Genomic DNA, 19,874 nt, shown 5'->3' with positions numbered 1-19,874 from the left:
GGAAGCACAGTGGGGCCCAGCGCCCCGCAAGGCCTGCTCCAGTCCCTCCCTCGCCACCCGCCCTCCTGCTCAAAGACGCCGCGGAGCGCCGCTCCAGCCTCACCTAACTCTTCGTTGGTGCTGTCATTGTCTGTAGCAAACGGGAATCTCTTCTGCTCTGCAATAGACTTGGCCTGGCTCTGAAAAGAGGGAAAAGAACCAAACGTATATTTTAGCTCCCACAAATGAAGGAAAATCCGCACTTAAAAAGCAGAGCTACGCTGGGCTCGAGGGAAGGAAGCATGGGCACTGCCCTTATCACGGGCTCCGAGGACGGCCTGCCCGCGCTGGCCGCGCCCTCCTCCATCCAGGGCCTCGTTCCTGAGAGCAGGCATCTCTTCACTTCTACAGCGATTGATCCTGCGGCTGCTCCAAGGCCCCCCATACTTTCAGGCTACTTAATGACTTCAATCATGTCACAGAAATCACTCTCTAGTGGTGGCTTCCATGTTTTGAACAATAAAAAAATTTTAGAAACAGCAGCTACAAATTGTACAAAAAGGATGACACAAAGAACCAACGAAACCTAACCAAGAAACAAAACAGCCGGGCGTGGTGGCGCACGCTTGTCATCCCCGCATTCGGGAGGCGGAGACCGGAGGATCGCGGTTTGTTTGTGGCCAGCCTCAGCTACTTAGTGAGGCCCTCCACAGCTCAGTGAGACCCTGTGTCAAAATAAAGAATAAAAAACTGGGCAAGGGGTGTAGCTCAGAGGTCAAATGCCTCTGGGTCCCATCCCCAGACCCACACACACACAAAAAAGAAACAAACAAAACATTCTATTAGATAATGCACAGTAAGCCAGGCACAGTGGCACACGGCTATAATCCCAGCACTTGAGAGGCCGAGACAGAAGGAGCTCAGGTCCGAGGACAGCTTCAGCAACGTAGCAAGACTCTAGGCAGGACCCTGTTCCAAAACAAAAATAAAAGGGCCTGCGTATCGCTCAGAGATAAGGCTGTCCCTGGGCTCAGTCCCCAGCACTAAACACACAAAGCAGGCGCAGTCGACGGTGAGCATCATCACCCTCAACGGAGCGGGGCCCACAGGAACCCTGTGGGCATGGCCGGGCCTCCGGCCAGAGCACTACAGCAAAGGCCGGAGCCAGGGGACCGGCGAGTTGGCGGCGACAGCAGCCGTCTGCCCGAGTTTTGTCCACCACACACAGCGATGCCGTCGCATATCTTGGCTGTAACAAATCAGGTCTGAGAACACGGACGCCTGCTGTCTCACCGGAAGATCTAACCGTCAACAGTAAGTTCCCCAGGTGCACGTGAGAATCTTGGCTCCACACCAGATTCAGCCGAGATCTTATCAGAGCGCATGCACACACGTCAACAGGAGAAGCCAAGACGGGAAGGGACTACAGTCGGTCGCCTTGGCGAGCCCAGAGAGCAGCCCCAGCAACAAGCCCACCCGCTGGGCTCTTCTCTGAATCCACAGGACACAGCGCCACCGCATCTCTGATGTAAATAACCGCACATGCGATACGCTAACGTTCACGCAGTCTAGCCTGCGCTCGGTACTCTGCACCAGGAGCTGAGCTGCGATCTGCTGGTGTACTGATCCCAACAGGGCTGCCAAGTATTTCCACTTACGCTCCCCGTACACGCACAGTTCAGCACTTGACTTTCCCACACAGAGCTCGAGAGCTAGCTAACTCAAATGAGAACACGAGCCACCGCTTCCATCACACGCTGAAAGGCAAAGCAGGGCACCCGCGTCAGGAGGCTGGGCCTCTCGCTTCCCACCCGGGAGTCTGCCTAAGTGCGGGTCTGCAGCTCCCACTGCTGTCTCTGGATGGCCCTTCCAGTGTGCGGCATGGCTGGGAGCTTCCCTGACGGTGGGAGCCCGGCCAGCCTTCCTCAGACGCAGTGACCAGGCAAGGCTCATCACACTCTCCACGAGAGCCGGACTCACGTGGAAACGCAGCTTCCGAATCACCCTCGGAAGGACCTCGGAGACCCTGGTGCAGGATCAACCGCCCCAGCGACACACTCAGTGATGCCCAACGTGCACCTCCCGCAGCCCCGTCTGGTTTTGGACGCGTCTATTTCAAGAGCTTTTCCGGTATCAAGTTGGACTGTGGAGCAGTGGCTTAGGAAAAAGCAGAGGCCCATCTTATTGGCAACTACCAACTCTGCCCAGTAATCCTGCCATGAAAAGGCAAAGCCCTCTGGGAAAGGAAGGAGTACGCTCAGGGGAAATTTTAAATAAATCTACAGGTGTATCAAAGGGAAGGCCTGTGGGGCACGCTGAATGTGGGCGCCGAGCAACTGGGTGTCACAGGCAAGCACCAACACTGGAAGGGCCCTTCCCCCGGAGGCGGTCGGTGCCAGGCATGCATCCCTGACATGGAAGGGGCATCTTACCGCTCAGCTGCTACTGATCACCAGTAGACACAGACGACCCCACACTGGCAAAGGGTAGAAAAGTCAGATTATACTACACCTCCAAATACCACAGGCTCCTAGAAACAGGTCCAGCCACGAGCCACCCGTCAGACCTCACAGCCTCAAAGTCCTAGGTCCAGCACCATCAGCCGCCTGAACTGTCAGTCTTAACAACCCTTCTAAATACCAGAAGACCTATCTTCACCTGCTGCCCGTAGAGCCAATGGGATCCGATGCCTACAACATCAACAGAGGCAACCCCTTATGCTTCACTGCAAAAACGGAGAGCACGGGAGAGCTCGGGAGAGCACGGGAGAGCTCGGGAGAGGGCCTACCAGAATCTTCTCTGTGCTGAGCGAGAGCAGTGAGTCGCAGGGCGACGATCCTCTGGCCTCACAATCCGACTCGTGGAAGTTCAGAAAGGACGACTCTGCAAAGCAAACATTCCTTGTTACTCTCCCTCACGTCCCCGAGGCTCCTCCGGAAGTTGGAATCTTAAGACCCTCCGCAAGCAAAATAAGGACAAACGCAAAACGCAGGTAAGAGGCGTCCTGCCTCCGCCTCTGCAGCCGTGCGGCGCGGGTCAGTCTGCACGGGGCCTGCACACCCAGCGGCAGCCGTCCTCACAGCTGTGGATGTGAGACTTCCCGAAAACCAACAGGGCAGAAATAGCACCGGTGCAGTGCCTGTCTCAGTACCAGGGGTCACCGCGTGGCTCAGCACAGGGTACCGGGTGATAGCTGAGCGCCTCCAGGGAGCCTTCTCCCATCTAGCAGCATCCACCTTAGACTTTAAGAGAGTCCCGGGGAGGCGGGGTGGGCATGTCTATCATCCATGGGAGACCGAGGCCGTCACAGGTTCAAGGACAGGCTCAGCAGGTAGTGAGACTCTCATCAACTAGGGAGACCCTGTTTCAAAATAAAAATAAAAAACAGGGCTGGGAGGGAGTAGCTCAGAGGCAGAATGCCCTTAGGTTCAATCCCCACTGCCACAAAATACTAAAATAAAATGGAGTCACATGAAGACCAGAGTGAAGCTAGCAAGACCCGGAGCAGAAGACACACACTAGGGGCCTAGTGCCCAGTCCACACACGGTCCTGCAACTCAACAAGACAGACACCATTTACGACAGGCTGTAGAACAGGAAGGCTGCGGTGCTGTGCGGCCGCACTCAGCCCTGGCTGCTCCGGGCTTGCCCGGCCGGACTCCTCGCCCCCTGGGTGTGCCCTTTGTCTTCCCGCGCAGCGCTCCGCTGGCCAGGGCCATCTGCTCGGGCCCTGTGCCTTTTCTCATCCATGTACTGAGGACGTGGTGCTCATTCCCCTCCAGTTGGGCGACTGCAGACACACAGTACATCACGGCCCGTGTCCTGTGGTTGAAGCAGGCGTGAGAATTCAACTCTAAGTCCCTTGAAGACGCAGCTTGATTCTGAGGTAGCTTCATAGCCCATTCTCTCTCTTAGATGAGTTTTGGACAGTGTGATGCTCTTTAATGATTGCTGAACTAGGACATATCTTTTTACTTATTTTTGGTACTGGGGATTGAGCCCAGGGCTTTAAAAACATGTGCTGCAGTGAAGTTTTCATAAAACGGAATAATTCAGTGGCATATAGCACATTTGCAGTATGATCGTCAAAACATGTCCATCCTCCCAAAGGAATCTTGAAGATTATATCCAACATCTGCAAGACCTCTGCAAGGTCACAGTCTGAGCTCTGTGGACATTTATTTTAAAAACACAGTAATAATTCATGTTTATTGCAGAAAGTGTAGAAAACCACAAAACAGAAAAGTTATTTGGACAGTACCACTTCTCAAGAAACTGCTGTGAAAATTTTATATGCTATACTTAAGAGTGAAAACTTTGAACCGGGTGGTGGAGCAGGCTTGTAATCCCAGTACTATGGAGACTGACAGGAGGATCACAGGTTCACAGTCAGCCTCAGCTACTTAGCAAGGCCCTTGGCAACTTAGCAAGACTCTATTTCAAAATAAAAGATACACTAGGGCTGAGGATGTAGCTTGAAGGTAGACTGCCCCTGGGTTCAATCTCCAGCACCAGAAAGTTAAAAAATAAAAGTGAAAATTCTGAAACCAGACGGCCTGGGTTAATTTCTATTTCCGCCAGTACTCATTAGCCTGTGACTGGTGAAATCTTCAGTTTCATTTGCAAAATAGGGTGAGGAGTGCACCTACTTCTCTGGTGGTTGTGAGACTTTAGTATATGTTTTGGGCACATAGAAAGAGAGAGAAAAATGTTAGCTACTATTACCATCTCTGGATGAAATACACTGTTTATAACCTGCTCTTCAACAGCAGAACGTAAATACTTCCCCATAAGATTAAATTTGTCTTTACGTTTAAATTTAAATGTGGTGGGGGTTATGTATCAATTTCAACTTATTTAAAATGAGTTAATTTTCTACACTGGACAAACTTGTGTTGTCTCTAGGGTAATCCCTAGTCAGTTCCACACTGCTTCTGTTACTGCAGCCTCCTTTCAGTGTGAAAGGAAGCCATCATCAACTATTACCCAAAATGCTTCTCAGCCTCCCGAGGACAGGAACGCAAAACCAGCCAAGCCAGGCTGAAGCTATTTCTATGAGGAGGGCAACTGGGCACTGGCGCTGTGGGCCATCGGCATGGGGAACTCGCAATGGAGGAGACTCGAGTCGCCTGGCCCCAGAGCCTCTCAGCTATGCACAAGTGGCGACCTGCAGGAAGTCACCGATACAACCGGGGACGGCCACAGAGAGCAAGGCAGAAAGCCCTGCACGCTGCAGATCCTCGGCCAACAGCTAGAGCTCGGCAATACCAGTGAAGACAGGCACCCCACTCAGCCCTGGCACTGATGCTCTGCGTAAGGCAGAAGTCCTTCAACATCTTCATTTACTAATAGTTTTGTGGTACAGGAGATTGAACCCAGGTCATTCTACCTCTGAGCTACACCTCCAGCCCTATTTTATTTTGAAACAGGGTCTCTCGCTAAGTTGGGGAGGGCCTTGCAAAATCGCTGAGGCTGGCTTCAGACCTGTGATCCTCCTGTCTCAGCCTCCCAAGTGCTGGGATCTCACCAGCTCTATCCCCCAACTTTTTGAAAACTTTTGTCTGCGTCTGTTTTAGGTGGCATGTCTCTGTTCCTTCAGTTTCTTCTGGGATCTTTTCCCTCTATGCGCACCCCTCTTCTGACTTAGGAGCGACTCACTCCTTTTCCATAAGGCTCATCTCGATGTGGCCGGGGAGCTTGGTCACAGGTGGTGGAGGTGCGTCCCAAGCGCTCTGGCCCCTGATGTGCTGAGTGACCAGAGACACCAAGCCCCGAAGTTCAGCCCCACTCATGTGTTTACAAGCATGTGTGGCAGAAACCAAGCACTCTTCCCGGGCTGCCAACCCACGTCCCCTGGTAACCCAGTGCTGCACCTCTGAAGAACAGCAGACTCGTCCCCACGTGAGGCCGCGGGGGTGGACATAAGGGCTCCTCCACTGCCCAGCTTAGGAGAACTACCTTTACCCATTACCTGGGGGAAATCTTAACACAAGTCAGAGTCGGCACAAGTGAGGATTCTTAAATACAGGCACAAACCTGATGCTACAGAATGAAAATGGCCGTCTCCACCAATGAGACCAATCATTGTCTCCTACTGCCCGGAACCGGGTCTCTTCTAGCCAGCGAGCACCGCGTGAGTACAGGATGGAAGGGAAGTCTGCCCACAAAGACGATATGCTCCTAAGCCCCGTACGCTTTCCTGCCTGCAGCCACCGGTGGTCAGGATAAAAACTGTCTGCAGCACACTACAGCTGAGACCTCAGGGACCTGGCGCTCGGGCCCCTCACCTGAGATAAGGAGCTGCCGTCTTTGAGGTGGCTCCAGCTTTTCCCATAGCCTGACACAAACAGCTAACAGCTCACACGCATTCTCCGCAGCACTGGGCAGCGGGCAAGCACTCCTGTTTACCAGCTATTCCTCGCAGAAAAATTAAACCCTGTTCTCAGTGGAACAGTGTCTCCCATTTACAGAGGACACAGACCTGCAGATTGTGCTCAGAATCCCAGGGGGCCTGGCAGTGGTCATTCTTCACTACGTGACGCCGGCCTTGTTGGTTACGCAGGTAGCAGGCAAGGCCAAGCACAGAAAAAGAAGTCATACATCCTCAGAGAGTGGGACTTCCTCCCAGAAGTCAGATGGTGCTAAAAGGAAATCAGACTGTGCTAATCTTGACATTCCATCTTTGTCAAAGCAACAGGCACTGTCTTTGCAGGTACAATGGTGCTGAGAACACCGCTGAGGGGCCCTAAAAGCAACCAGCCAGGCCCTAAAGAGTCTGGGAGGCCCAGACTGAAGGGTTAAAAAGACCCACCACAAAGTCCCGAGTGGTGGCACACACTTGTGATCCCAGTACTTGGAAGGCTGAGACAGGGATCGCAGCTTTAAGGCCAGCCCCAGCAACGTGGCGAGACCCTGTTTCAGAAAGAAAAAAAATTAAAAGGGCAGAGGATGTAGCTCGGAGGTAGAATGCCCCTGTATTCAATCCCCTGTAAAACACACACACGCAAACACACACACACACACACACACACACACACACACACACACACACACACACACACGCCAAAACAAAAAAAGTGCACGTGTGTGTTGCCCAGAGGCCTCAGCCCTGGCTCCCGGTGCCCAGCGTCAATGAATGAGCCGAGCAGCTGCCGGGCTCCCGCCTGCAGACCCCGGCTGCGCGCCCTGCGGCCTCTGGGCACCTGGTGAGCACGGGTCGGTCCAGACACCGAGCCCACCGGTGTCGCCGCGCAATGCAGAGTCGCCCTTCGGTCTCCAGGACGGACCTGGGCGAGACACCGCCGGCGGGGTTGGCGGGACAAGCTGCCAGGCGCCTCCAGCCGGGTCCGCCCTGCCTCGGCCCCGCGACCCACTCACCGCACTCGGCCGGGTACTGGTCCGCCCAGTCCCCCGCCCGCGGGCAGCCGCCGCCCGCCGGGGCCTCCTGCGCCTGCCGGTGCTGCAGCTCCTGTTTGAGCAGCGACAGCGGCGAGTAGTGCTCGGAGGCCTGCGCGCAGGCCAGCGCCCCCAGCAGCAGCAGGAGTAGCAGCAGCGGCGGCGCCGCCGCCGGGGCCACCGCGCCGGCCCGGCCGGCAGGTGCCATCTTCGCGCACAGCGCACGCGCGGCTCGCGGGCCCGGCGGGCAGGTGGGCGCGGCGGGCCGGCCTCGCCTGCCGGGAATCGTAGTCCCGGCCCGGCCCGTCCGGACGCTGCGCCTGGAGCCAGGACTACAAGTCCCAGCAGGCCCCGCGCGAGAGAACTTCCGGCGCGGCGGCGGCCAACTTCCGCCCGGGACCGGAAGCGGGCGCTGCAGTGACCATGGGAACGGGCGGGCGCGGCGGGCCGCGGCCCGCGAAGGGCGCGGGGGCCGTCGCCTCGGCCCCCTGCCAGTACAGGTGCATCGAGTGCAACCAGGAGGCCAGGGAGCTGTACCGGGACTACAGCCACGGCGTGCTGAAGATCACCATCTGCGTGAGTGCGCGGACGCACGGACCCCCGCGGGCCCTGCTGTCCCCTCTCCTGTCCGCCTCGCTCCCAGACGCTGCCTTTCTCCCCGGCTCTCCCTGCTGGCTCTGTGCGCCCGGGCTGCGGACCTCGGGTCCCCTCTAGTGCTGGGTGCCGGCCTGTTCTTCTCGCCCAGACGTGTATCAAGTTCGTTCTGGGTCTTAACGAAGGAAGGCCACTAAGGTTCTGATAAGTCAGCCCGGCGTGGTAGCGCTCGCCTGTCGTCCCTGCACTTGGGAGGCTGAGACAGAAGGATCGCAAGTTGGAGGATAGCCTCGGCCACGAAGCGAGACTCGGTTTCCAAATAGGGCAGGGGGTGTAGCATGGAGGTCAAATGCCCCTGGGTTCCACCCCCAGACCTGCAAAAAAAAAAAAAAAAAAAGAATAACATAAAATAAGGACTGGGACTGTAGATCTGTAGATCGGACGTAGAATGCCTCTGGTATTCTACCTATACCCAAAAGAAAAATAATAATAATCTGAAAGGCTTCAGCTCCGTGCACTGTTGTAATGGCCAGCTTCCAGCCTTGTGATGTGGGGTGCAAAGATAAATCCCAAAGTTCTTGTACGCCCATTGCTTTTCCTGCTTGTACCGTTTTTGTCTTATCAGAGCTTCAAAGTGTCTGGTTAGAATTGTAGCTATTAGTGTTTCGCAGTGAACGTGGCACTTTACACAGGTTGTTAAGCTGCTGCACAAGTCGGTCCTCTAGTAGTATAGGACTTGATTACATTGTAATTCATTTGGAGAACCCGAAACTCCGAATAGGTAAGGGGTGGAGCCGATACAGGGACACTTGATTAGGCTGCCGGCTGAGTGCCTTGCAGCCCAGCACCCTCCACTGCCTCCTGCAGCACAGACGTGTTCACGATGTCACTGGAGGGAAACCCAGGCTTCCCTGGTGGCTGGCACCCCCAGATTGTCGGCACTGCCCCCCGTTCTTTACCCACTTGTAGCTATCACAAGTTCAGGGGCAGGGGCACTTCACTGAAATCCTTTCTCCAGGTCAAGTGTCAGGAACCACAACATTGGGGCTCATCTACCGAGCAGGCAATAATTTATCACTGGAGTATGTTAGAGACTTTTTATTTTTAATAGTTGTGTGTGTGTGTGTGTGTGTGTGTGTGTGTGTGTGTGTTGCTGGGGATTGAACCCAGGGGCATTATACCTCTGACCTATACCACCAGCCCTATTTTATTTTTTATTTCTTATTTGGAAACTGGATCTTGCTAAGTTTCTGAGATCTTTGCTAAATTACTGAGGCTGGCATTGAACCCAGGATCCTCTTGTCTCAGCCTCTCAAGTACTGGGATTACAAGCATGTGTGCCCATGCCTGGCTTATTTTTAACAATTTCTATGAATTGAAAATAGAATTGTCAAGCCGGGCATGGTGGCTCATGCTTGTAATCCCAGCATTCGGGAGGCTGAGACAGGAGGATCTTGGTTAGTGGACAGCCTCAGCTATTTAGTGAGGCCCTCTGCAACTCAGTGAGACCCTGTTTAAAAATAAAGAATAAAAAATAGGGCAGGGGGTGTAGTTCAGAGGTTGAATGCCCTTGGGTTCCATCCCCACACTGACAAAGAAAAAAAGAAAACAGAATTGTCTGGGATACTTTTCTGCCAGGAATCTGTATTTTATTTATTTGTTTGTTTGTTTGTTTGTTTACTTATTTGTGTGTTTGTGTTACTTCTACCTCTGAGCTACATCCCCAGCCCTATTTTTTATTCTTTTTTTTTTTTTTTTTTTTTTTTTTTTTTGGTGGTACTGGGGTTCCTGGAAGCTCTTCTACCTCCGGGCTACACTCCCAGACTTATTTTTAAATTTTTATTTGGAAACAGGGTCTCCTAAGCCAACGTGCGCAGCTGGCTTCGAACCTGCACGATCATCCTGTCTCTGCCTCCCAAGTACTGGGATTACAAACGTGTGTTGCCACACCCAGCTTAGAATCAGCCTTTAAATTAAAAGTTTTCAGCTTTTGGAATAAAGGTTAAAATCATCAGTATTTCTAGCCTCGAAGCTCATACTTGGCCCCTTGTGAACTACTTCTTACATAGATGGACAGTTTGTATCTGAGTGGAAGTTTACTTAAATGCTGCTTTAGCCTTGTTGCGTACAAGTCTTAACTGTTGGTTGTTTTGAAGTCTTTTACAATTTCAAACCGTGTGTGTTCACTTGTTCTAATATTATCTTGTGTTGTTTCAGAAATCCTGCCAGAAGCCTGTAGACAAATATGTCGAGTATGACCCTGTTATCATCTTGATCAATGCCATTTTATGCAAAGCCCAGGCTTACAGGCACATTCTTTTCAATACTAAAATCAATGTAAGTTGTAATAATTTTAATGTTATTTGTATTTTGAAAGAATAATGATTTTGAACACAACTAAAGAATATTATGAAAAGGTGAAGAAATTCTAACTGAAGAGTAGTGGGTCTTTTCTCTCTCCATGCGTGAGTTTCTCAGAATAACGGCCTGGATTTTAAAAAGCACGCGACGCTTGTGAGCGTGTGAGGGTGTGGCGGGCAGCGTCTGACAGCAGCAGCGATTGCCTTGCAGTGGCTTATCTATAGAAACAGACTCACAGAGGCCAAGCAGAATAAAATTAAAACTAGTAGTTGGGGAAAAATTATTCTCAAGAGAATTAAGCAAACCGAAAACAAAAACATTTAAAAGCAATTTGTTGGATGTTTATACAGTTATTAAGGAAATTAATCAGGTAAACAACGAGTTTAGACATAACAGTCCTTATTTATAAAGTTGGACTTCTCAAAATACAATCTAGTGTGTTGAATTGTAAATTATTTAATAGTTTGGGTAGCTGACAGATAAAATGAAAAGACACCCAGTTAACTAAAAATCAGATAAACAAAACTTTGGTGAATGTCCTAAATATTGCGCGGAACATATGTATACAAAACAAAGCACTTGTTGTGTATCTGAAGCCCAGATTTAACTGGGTGGCCTTACTTCTTACTTGCTTAACCTAGCACCCCTCCATCTGGGCTGGACACCAGGCTCTGAGGAACTTCAGCTGTTCAGTGCATGGACCTGACCTTCACTCATCGACTGGGGGCTCGTTGTTTTCATGTGCAGATGGACGTCAGGCAGTTTCTTAGGTGCTGTGATAGAACCTTCAGGATATAGTATCTGCCTGTGGCTGTTTCCACCTCTATGTAAATCAGATAAATGTTGCTCTTGGTTCTGGGCATGGGAGAGTTGTCAGATGACAAGTGAGCCCTTTAAGGCAGTGATTTGTAGCTAGGTATTTGTAACTAAGGAGGAAGTTAGGATCCCTCTGACCCCTTCAGAACATACACAGAAAGAATGAAAAATAGGGCTGGGGTGTAGCTCGGAGGTAGAATGCCCCTGGGTTCCATCCCCCGTAACACACATACACACACACACACACACACACCCTGGGTTTAAATGCCAGAGACTGACTCAGAACTGGGACCTAGACATTGGTAACTTAGAACATGCCCTGGTGTGATTGTGACGGACGTCGCTGATGAATCGCTGGCGTGCAGAATGGGTGCTGTCTTCACTGGCGTGCAGAATGGGCTCAGCCTCTCGGCTGGGCAGTTGGGACCCTGCACGCCGGCTCCCCGGGACATGCCTCAGAGCCGGGCGCGGGCTCTGCCCTGGTGCCATGCAGTCAGGCCCTCCCCTGACTGAGTGGCGGTGTCTCTGACCACCAGATCCACGGGAAGCTGTGCATGTTCTGTCTGCTATGCGAGGCGTACCTGAGGTGGTGGCAGCTTCAGGACTCCAGCCGGAATACCGCCCCTGACGACCTGATCAGATACGCCAAGGAGTGGGACTTCTACCGCATGTTCGCCATTGCGTCTCTAGGTAGGGCGCCCGCCGCTCCCGGGCCTCACCTGCCGCAGCACACGCCGAGGGGGTGGTTCCTCGCCGACTCCTCTTGTCCAGAGTCCAGGCTTCTCACTTGCGGCGCCAGCTGAGCCCTCTGCTTATCCTGAAGCAGGTGACATCTCACCTTCAGTCATCACGGTTCTGATCATCTGTATTTGGAACCTCTTTAGTTCCGCTATTTTAAGTTGTGAAACATTCAAGGGGAGTAGAGTTGTGATATGACACGTGTTTCAGAAAAGCCTGGTTCTGGAGATGCCTAAGTATAAGTAATACAGCTTATGGGAAAGAAAGATTTAAGGACAGATCACTTGGCGCGTGCATGTGTGCGTGCGTGTGTGTGTGCACGCGTGTGCATGTGTGTGCACGTGTGTGTGTGCACGTGTGTGCACGCACATGGCTAGCCAGAGGCCGTGATGGTAAGGAAGCCACAGCACAGTCCAGCTCCCGGTCAGTAGGGACCGGGCAGCCCGCACGGTCACGCCCACGGAACGCCAGGGGAGCTTCCTCCTGCTCATCTGCCTCTGGAAGAATACATTCCAGAAGTGTAAGGAGTTGTACTCTGAAATGTTGTGAAAATGAACAAGCCTTTTGTGTATTTTTGTGTGTGGCACTAGGGATTGAACCCAGAGGGATTCTACCTCCAAGCTACGTCCCCAGCCCCATTTTATTTTTATTTTGAAACAAGGTCTTGCTAGGTTAGTAAACGTCTCACTACTTGCTGAGGCTGTTATGTTGTTTTGTTTTGTTTTTTTTGGGTAGTACTGGGGGTGGAACCCAGGGGCTTTCTACCTCTGGGCTATGTTCCCAGACCTATTTTATATTTTATTTGGAAACAGGGTCTCACTTAGTGAGGCTGAGAGCCTCACTCAGTAGCTGAAGCTGGCTTCTAACCTCTGCGATCCTCCTGTCTCAGCCTCCCAAGCATAGGTATTACAAGCGTGCGCCACCACGCCCGGCTTGCTGAGGCTGTTTTAGAAACTGACCCTCCTATCTCTGCGTCCTGAGTACGGGATTACAAGTGTGCACCACCACGCCCAGCTTGGCCTTTTAATTTAGTAACAGAATATTCAAAGTCTCAGAGAGAGTAGGCATGCAGTAATAGCGGAGGAATACACACGTGCTGCGCCGTTCTCAGGGCGGCTCCATCTTCAGACCGAGCAGCCTCCGTTCTGTCTCATTCCTTCCCGGAGAGTCCGTCCTCCCAGGGTGTTGCGCAGAGAAAGCCACCGGGCGATCACAGGCTAACTGCCTTTCCTCCAGTGATGATGAGAACCTCGTGGAAGGTGCTGAGATGCATTTCGTGGGTCATCCAGCAGGATTTGTCAGCAGAGCTGCGCTTGGTTTCTGAAAAGCAAAGGGATCCTTGCTGCTGCTGCAGCCCCCGGGATGGGCAGGGGTGCGCTGTCTCCTGGAGTTGAGGCTTGCTTGCTTCTAGGGTGACTGGTTGGCTGAAGACGCACGTAACTCTATTTCCCGTTTCCTCCCTAGAACAAGCTGCCTTCTTTATCGGCATTTTTACTTTCCTGTGGGTGGAACGACCCATGGCTGCGAAAAAGAAGCCCGGCCTGGTTCTGCTGCTGAAAGCCTTGCTGCTGTCGAGCTACGGGAAGCTCCTGCTGATCCCCGCCGTCATCTGGGAGCACGACTACACGCCCCTGTGCCTGCGGCTCATCGAGGTGTTCGTCCTCACCTCCAACTTCCAGGCCATCAGGGGTAAGGCGCCCTGCCAGCCTGCCCTCACCCTGGGCACACAAGGAAGCGCAGAGCGGCCGGCCGGGCGTTCAGCCTAGCATGGGCGAGCTGCTGGTGCGCAGGCCCTGTCCTGAGAGCAGGAGGGCAGCCACTTTACTTGCATTTTATGGGTGTCCAAAGCCACATGGTCAGGCCGCCGTCAAGCCAGGACTGAAAGCCAGGTCCCTGCCTCCCCCGCCCCCAGAAGGTGCCAGGTGCTGTGCTCATGAGCCTGTGGCCCGTCCTCCTCTGTGTGTGTGTGTGTGTGTGTGTGTGTGTGTGTGTGTGTGTGTAGTGGTGGTGGTGGTGGTGCTGGAAACTGAACTCAGGGCATTCTACCTCTGAGCTGCACCCCAAGCCCTTTTGATATTTTGCTTTTTTTTTTTTTTTTTTTTTTTTTGCGGGTCTGGGGATGGAAGCTACACCCCCTGCCCTATTTTTTATTCTTTACTTTGAAACCGGGTCTCACTGAGTTGCAGAGGGCCTCACTTAGCTGAGGCTGTCTGCAAACCATGATCCTCCAGGTCTCAGCCTCCCGAATGCTGGGATTACAAGCGTGCGCCACCATGCCTGGCTGATATTTTGCTTTTGCAATAGGGTCCCACTAGGTTGCTGAGGTCAGTGTTGAACCTGCAACCCCTCTGTCTTAACCTCCCAAGCACTGGGATTGCAGGTGTGTGCCGTCTGCCAGGCTCTCGCTGATACTTTTGTCGCATGCCACAGGCTTGTCCTCTTGCACACCCTGACCCTGGAGTTTTTCTGTTACTCTCTTCGTGGGCCGAGAGGCTGTTTTTATTTTCCCTTTGCCATTGCTGGGACTCTGCTCTTGATGTAGGAGAGCTCAGGGCTCGTTGTAAGCAGAGGCTTTGATTTCCCCAAAGGTTTGCGATGAGAACACAGGAGAAGGAAGCAGGTAGCTGAGTTAGACCAGGGCTGCACTCTGATCTGACCGCCACCTCACTGCCCCACCCTCCTCCCTCTCAGTGACTCTGAACGTCAGCCGCAAGCTGGCCTTGCTGGCGGTGCTGAGTGGCGTGCTGCTGGAGAGTGCTGTGGTGTCCCTGCTACAGCGGATGGAGTGGGACCTGGGCAGCGACTGCGCCACCCACAAGCCTCAGGACCTGTGAGGGCGTGGGCTCCGAGACGCAGGCCCCGCCGCAGCCGGCTTCCTGCCCCTCGGCCCCTGGGTCCTGCCCTCCACTGCACCCTCCACGCCCCTCCCCACTGCCCTGCCCCAACCCGGCCTCCTGTTCCTCACCTGCTCTGCCTCTTTAACAGCACCTGGGGCCTGGTGGCAGCGTGGGGCCTTGAAGTCAGTCCATCAGCATCTGCCCTGGAGAAGACGCACGCCGCTCTAGGCAACCGCTGCCCAGGCTGCCAGGCCCCGACACCACTGCAGTGGCTCCAAGACTCCGGGGCCAGGGCTTGGGACCGCCTGCCTTCCCGGCAGTCAGGGCAGTGACCTGTGGTTAGGAAATAGGCCCACATGGTTTAGGTAACAACTTAAAAGACATCGTCCTGCATCGTGTTGGCCCACGGCTTACACTCGTCTGTGTCTTGTGTGGACACTTCACCCTGGCTAGAAGTTGGTTCTGGGAGAGGCCGGGCCTCGGCCCCCAGCGGCCTCGGCTTTTCCCGCTGCCGGCAGCAGGCTGTGCCTTCTAGGCCTCTGTCTGCCCCTCAGGCTCCCTCTCCTTCGACATTTGCACCATGACCAGCTGCATACAAAAGAGAAGACATCGGCTGGAAACCGCGCTCTCCATCCCCCATGAGTACAGTGACGTGAAGATTGACTCCTTACACATACACGCACACACACAGCACGGGCCCACGGCCACTGAAGTTTGCACCTGTCTGTAGACAGCCCCAGGTGAGACTTACGATTCACACATGATAAAAGATGCAGGCTTCGTTCCTGCGGCGTATTTGTACCTATTAAATGTTAAGTTGCTGGCCTAAGATAATAATTTGTGTTCTTATAACAGCAGAAACACTTTAATAAAGACTTTCAGAATAAATTGAATTTTGTACATTTTTAATTCAATAAATACTCTGAAATTCACCAGCCCAAAAATAAACAAGGAACCCCTGAATTGCACATGTGCCTGGGCGAGTTAGACCCCAGGTTGCTTTGCTCGTCCTGGTTCTTCACGGTTTGACCATTCGCTCCTAGGTGCTGGCTGGACGCCTGCTGTCTATGCCTGCTCCCCAGGGCGCATTGAGCGGGCCAGGCCCCTGGAAGCTAACTGGGCAGCGACTGGCTAAAGGGTTGAGAGAATTGTAGCAGTGTGGTTGGTGCTGGGAAGGGCAGTGGGACACCTGTGGCCTGGGAGCCTCCGGGGAGGAAGGGGCTCCAGCACCGTGACCAGTCCTGGATTGCCACAGGGACAGAAAGCTCAGGCCAGCTGGGCAGAGGGTGGGCCAGCAAGTTTGAATGGACGCAGAGAAGCCATGTAAAGCTTGGGCTATGAGGATCTCATGAGGTGCAGTGTATCTCAAGGACAATAAGTAAAACCAATATAGTTGAAGAATCCAAGTTAAAAAAAAAAAAAAAGCTAGTTGGCTAACATCCCTGAATAGCTGCGGGTGGAAGGCCTGTTGGCCACCAGGTGGAGCCTGTCATTGTTAGGGAGGCAGACCCCGGAGGAGGTCAGCTGGGCAGGCTCCCAGGGCTGCGGTGTGGCCCGGTGGTGGGCACACGTGAGCGTGCACAGGCAGGGTTCAGTGCCCAGCACCACAGTAAACACAAGAAGAAAAGAAAACCAGCAAGAATGTAACAGCGATCTTGTGAGTCTTTGTTAACTTGGACAGCACATGGTCCATGTGTAAAGCTGTGATCTGTACAACCCCAGTCTTTCTTAGTCATCACAAAGGTGTTTGCTGCCGGGTGTGGTGGCGCACGTTTGTAATCCCCGCGCTTGGGAGGCAGAGACAGGAGGATCACAAAGGTTCGAAGCCAGCCGCGCTGGCTTAAGAGACCCTGTTTGTAAATAAAGTATAAAATAGGTCTGGGAGTGTAGCCCGGAGGTAGAAGGGCTTCCAGGAACCCAGTACCACCAAAAAAAAAAAAAAAAGGCGTTTGCTGATCTTTATAAACATAAAAGGCATTAGGACGCCTTTCTTCCAAACAGTGAGCGGCTGGGAAGCAGAGGGCAGAGGCCGTGAGCGCCGGCCTGGGCTCCACTCGCTGTTGCTTGAGGCGGCCTCTGCCAGCCGCACGGCCCACAGGAGAGCAGCCTCTCCACACCCGCGCCGTCACCAGCAGCCCTCCATGTTTTGCAGCATTTTAAATAAAACTTTCAAAGAAAACACAAGTCCAGGCCTAGACGACAGTTGCTCATTTTGCCTCCGTTTCTCCTCTGAGTTTGACGTAAGCAGGTGCAGGCTGGATTGGCCAGCTAGTTACTGTGGCGGATTTTCAGGTGGTGACGGTGTTCAGTGCCTGACAACGATGTCTCTTTTCCAAACCTCATCCACCCAGAAATAAACTGGGGCGTGGTCTAACAATCTCAACAACAAAAAGTGCTTAGCTGGAAACTGACCTGAAAATACAAAACATGTCACTTTCAGCTATCCTCCTACCTTATTAAAGAGCACACATGCAGGGCGTGGTGCACACGCTTGTCATCCCCGCGCAAGAAAGGAGGAGCACGCAGGTTCGAAGCCAGCAGCGCTGGCTTAAGAGACCCTGTTTCCAAATAAAAATATAAAAAATAGGTGTCTGGGAGTGTAGCCCGGAGGTAGAAGGGCTTCCAGGAACCCCAGTGCCACCAAACAATAAAAAATAAAAAAGCACACGAACTCCAGCCTCCTTGGAGAGCGTGCCTCCCAGCACGCGTAGATAAGCCATCTTCCACGTGCATTCAGAGCATGCTGCTGGCCCCTGAGAGTCAGCACAGCCAAGGACCAGAGGAGGAATCGGCAGCTGAGGGGAAGGCTTGAGCTAACACGGCCAGCCGCAGCAAGTAGACAAGTGGTCCTTTGTTAAGAGACTCCGACCACAGCGGCTAAAGCCCTTGGAGGGGAATTGGGATGAAAACACCATGGTGCATAGAGGAGCCACAGAAAGGCTATTCTTAGTTATTTACAAGTGAATGTATTAATCGGGAAACTTGAACACATTTTAGAAAGCACAGTCTTAAAAAGCTTTTGTTCCGAGTCATACAAGCAGGGACGACAGGACTGAATCTTCTGGTTCTGTGCCTAGTCGAGCGGAGTGTCCCTGGGCCTGTGCTGGTCTCTCTCTCTGCAGACCCCGAGGGTCTGTCTTCCTTACTGAGAAGGAGATAATTTACTGTTCTTTAATTGTGGTGCAGAAAATAGAGAATGAAAGGGCTTTAAGTAAATCAGGAACATAAATGAATAGAACCAGATTTAAGTACTGGTCTTGGGTCTGAGGGAAGAAGCTATAGGTGTGTGTGTGTGTGTGTGTGTGTGTGTGTGTGTGTGTGTGTGTGTTGCTGAGCATTGAACCCAGGGGAATTCTACCTCTGAGCTATGCCCCCAGCTCTTTTTTTTTTTTTAAATGTGGAAACGGGGTCTTGCTAAGTTGCTGAGGTTGGCTTTGAACCTGTGATCCTCCTGTCTCAGCCTCCAAGGATTATAGGCATGGGCCACCACACCCAGCTGCAAGTGAGGATTCTGCTATATTTTTTTCCACAGTGCAATGCTTGTGACCCAAGGAAGTTGTAATATGCCTTTCTGAGACCTAACCATTAACATTTATAAAATTAGAAACATATTCTGAGGGCAAAAGTTGTTAACTCAAGACTGAGACTAAAATACTCTCTGGCCTCCGGAGGACCATCAGAGTCCTTCAGACGTCAGACATCGCCACAGGAAGCACCTCGGTGCCCAAACAGGACTCTACCTGTTTGTTTCTCGTTAATAAATATGTACGTGCACCGTCGCTTCGTGCTGGGCACTATTTAAGGGCCTTGTAATGATCCATGTATTTAATTCCCTGTAATGACCTAGAAGACTCCAGTCAACTAAAGCTGACTCTTAGGAGCTCAGGGGAAGTATTTTCTGAATTGTTGACAGAAGCGTTGGTTAGCAGGGTGAACTGTGGCAGCCCATTCAGACCTGGGTGGAGACCCGGATGGAGACGGGGAGGGGGGGGGCAGAGGCCCTGGGAATCCACAAGTTTCTGTGGCTGCGGCACATGCTAGCTGGCCTAAAACAACATGCTCGCCCCATGATTGTCCAAAGTCGGCCTCGCCGGGCCAACATCAAGCCGCCTCCCTCTAGAGGTAGAAGGAGTCCCCTTCCCTCCTCCGGGGTCCCTGGATTATGACTTCATCACTGCGGTTTCTCTTCCTGTCGCTCGTCTGGTGTGTATGTGTGTATGTGTCAAACATCCCTCTGCCTCTCTTAAAATCACCTTTGAGCTTTAATTCTGTACTTGAGAGGCTGAGACAGGAGGATCACAGTTTTGAAAACAGCCTCAGTAAGAGCCGGGCGTGGTGATGCACGCTTATAATCCCCGCCCTTAGGAGGCAGAGACAGGAGGATCGCGCAGGTTCAAAGCCAGCCATGCGTGCTGGCTTAGGAGACCCTGTTTCCAAATAAAAATGTAAAAAATAGGTCTGGGAGTGTAGCCTGGAGGTAGAAGGGCTTCCAGAAACCCCAGTACCACAAAAAAAAAAGAAAGAAAGAAAGAAAGAGAGAAAGAAAGAAAAGAAAACAGCCTCAGTAAGTAGTGAGATGCTTGTCAACCGAGTGAGGCCCTATTTCAAAATAAAAATAAAACAGGGCTAGGGCTATAGCTCAGAGGTAGAAAGCCCTTAGGTTCCATCCCCAGAATCACCCCCACACAAATAACACTTTGATGGCACTGAAGACCCACCTGGGTGATGCGGAGTCAGAGTCCTCCCATACCAAGGTCAGCACCCACCTCTGCAAAGGCCCCTCTTCCGAATGTCGCTCTACAAGTTCCATCACCTCTCCTCTTCGACCAGATGTCTCTGGGGGCCTTTTTTCAGTCAGCCAAAAAATCATGCGGGCAAGAGGAGCCCTGCCCATGCACCCCACACCAGCACCCCTCCCACGTTTGAGAGGACTCTCCCAGGGGGAGCCGAGCGCTTTGTTTGTGGCCTCACTGAGGACGGCAGTACAAGGGCTCCTTGAAAGGCACCTCAGGAGGCAGCGGGGCCACCGGTCATGGGCTTCTTTGCCCAAAGAGGCCACCAGATGGAGCCCTTAAAATTGCCTTGTAGTCGGCCGGTGGCGCACGCCGGTAATCCCAGTGCTCAGGAGGCTGAGACAGGTGGCTCTCAGGTTCA

General features: G+C 52.6%; 2 protein-coding genes across 2 annotated transcripts in view; one reads left to right on the top strand and one right to left on the bottom strand.

Moving 5' to 3' along the window:
* The window catches only part of TTC13 (tetratricopeptide repeat domain 13), a gene marked incomplete at both ends in the record, with an annotated part of 43,651 nt that extends 36,069 nt beyond the window's left edge, over positions 1-7,582 (bottom strand). The window contains 3 exons of the mRNA XM_080717248.1: positions 104-179; positions 2,768-2,862; positions 7,357-7,582. Coding sequence (XP_080573374.1) covers positions 104-179; positions 2,768-2,862; positions 7,357-7,582 — 397 coding nt within the window. The remainder of the gene's footprint in view (positions 1-103; positions 180-2,767; positions 2,863-7,356) is intronic.
* A 215-nt stretch (positions 7,583-7,797) lies between these two features.
* On the top strand, positions 7,798-15,052 carry ARV1 (ARV1 homolog, fatty acid homeostasis modulator; the record flags this gene model as incomplete). Its single annotated transcript, XM_080717243.1, has 6 exons — positions 7,798-7,950; positions 10,186-10,305; positions 11,682-11,835; positions 13,348-13,572; positions 14,575-14,713; positions 14,869-15,052. The coding sequence occupies 6 exons, from the start codon at positions 7,798-7,800 to the stop codon at positions 15,050-15,052; spliced, it is 975 nt and encodes a 324-aa protein (XP_080573369.1).
* Positions 15,053-19,874: the final 4,822 nt, after the last annotated feature.

This window comes from Muscardinus avellanarius (genome assembly GCF_963383645.1).
Source record: "Muscardinus avellanarius genome assembly, chromosome: 20".
Taxonomy (NCBI): domain Eukaryota; kingdom Metazoa; phylum Chordata; class Mammalia; order Rodentia; family Gliridae; genus Muscardinus; species Muscardinus avellanarius.
The sequence above is the reverse complement of the archived record's forward strand: the minus strand, read 5'-3'. Positions and strand labels throughout refer to the sequence as shown.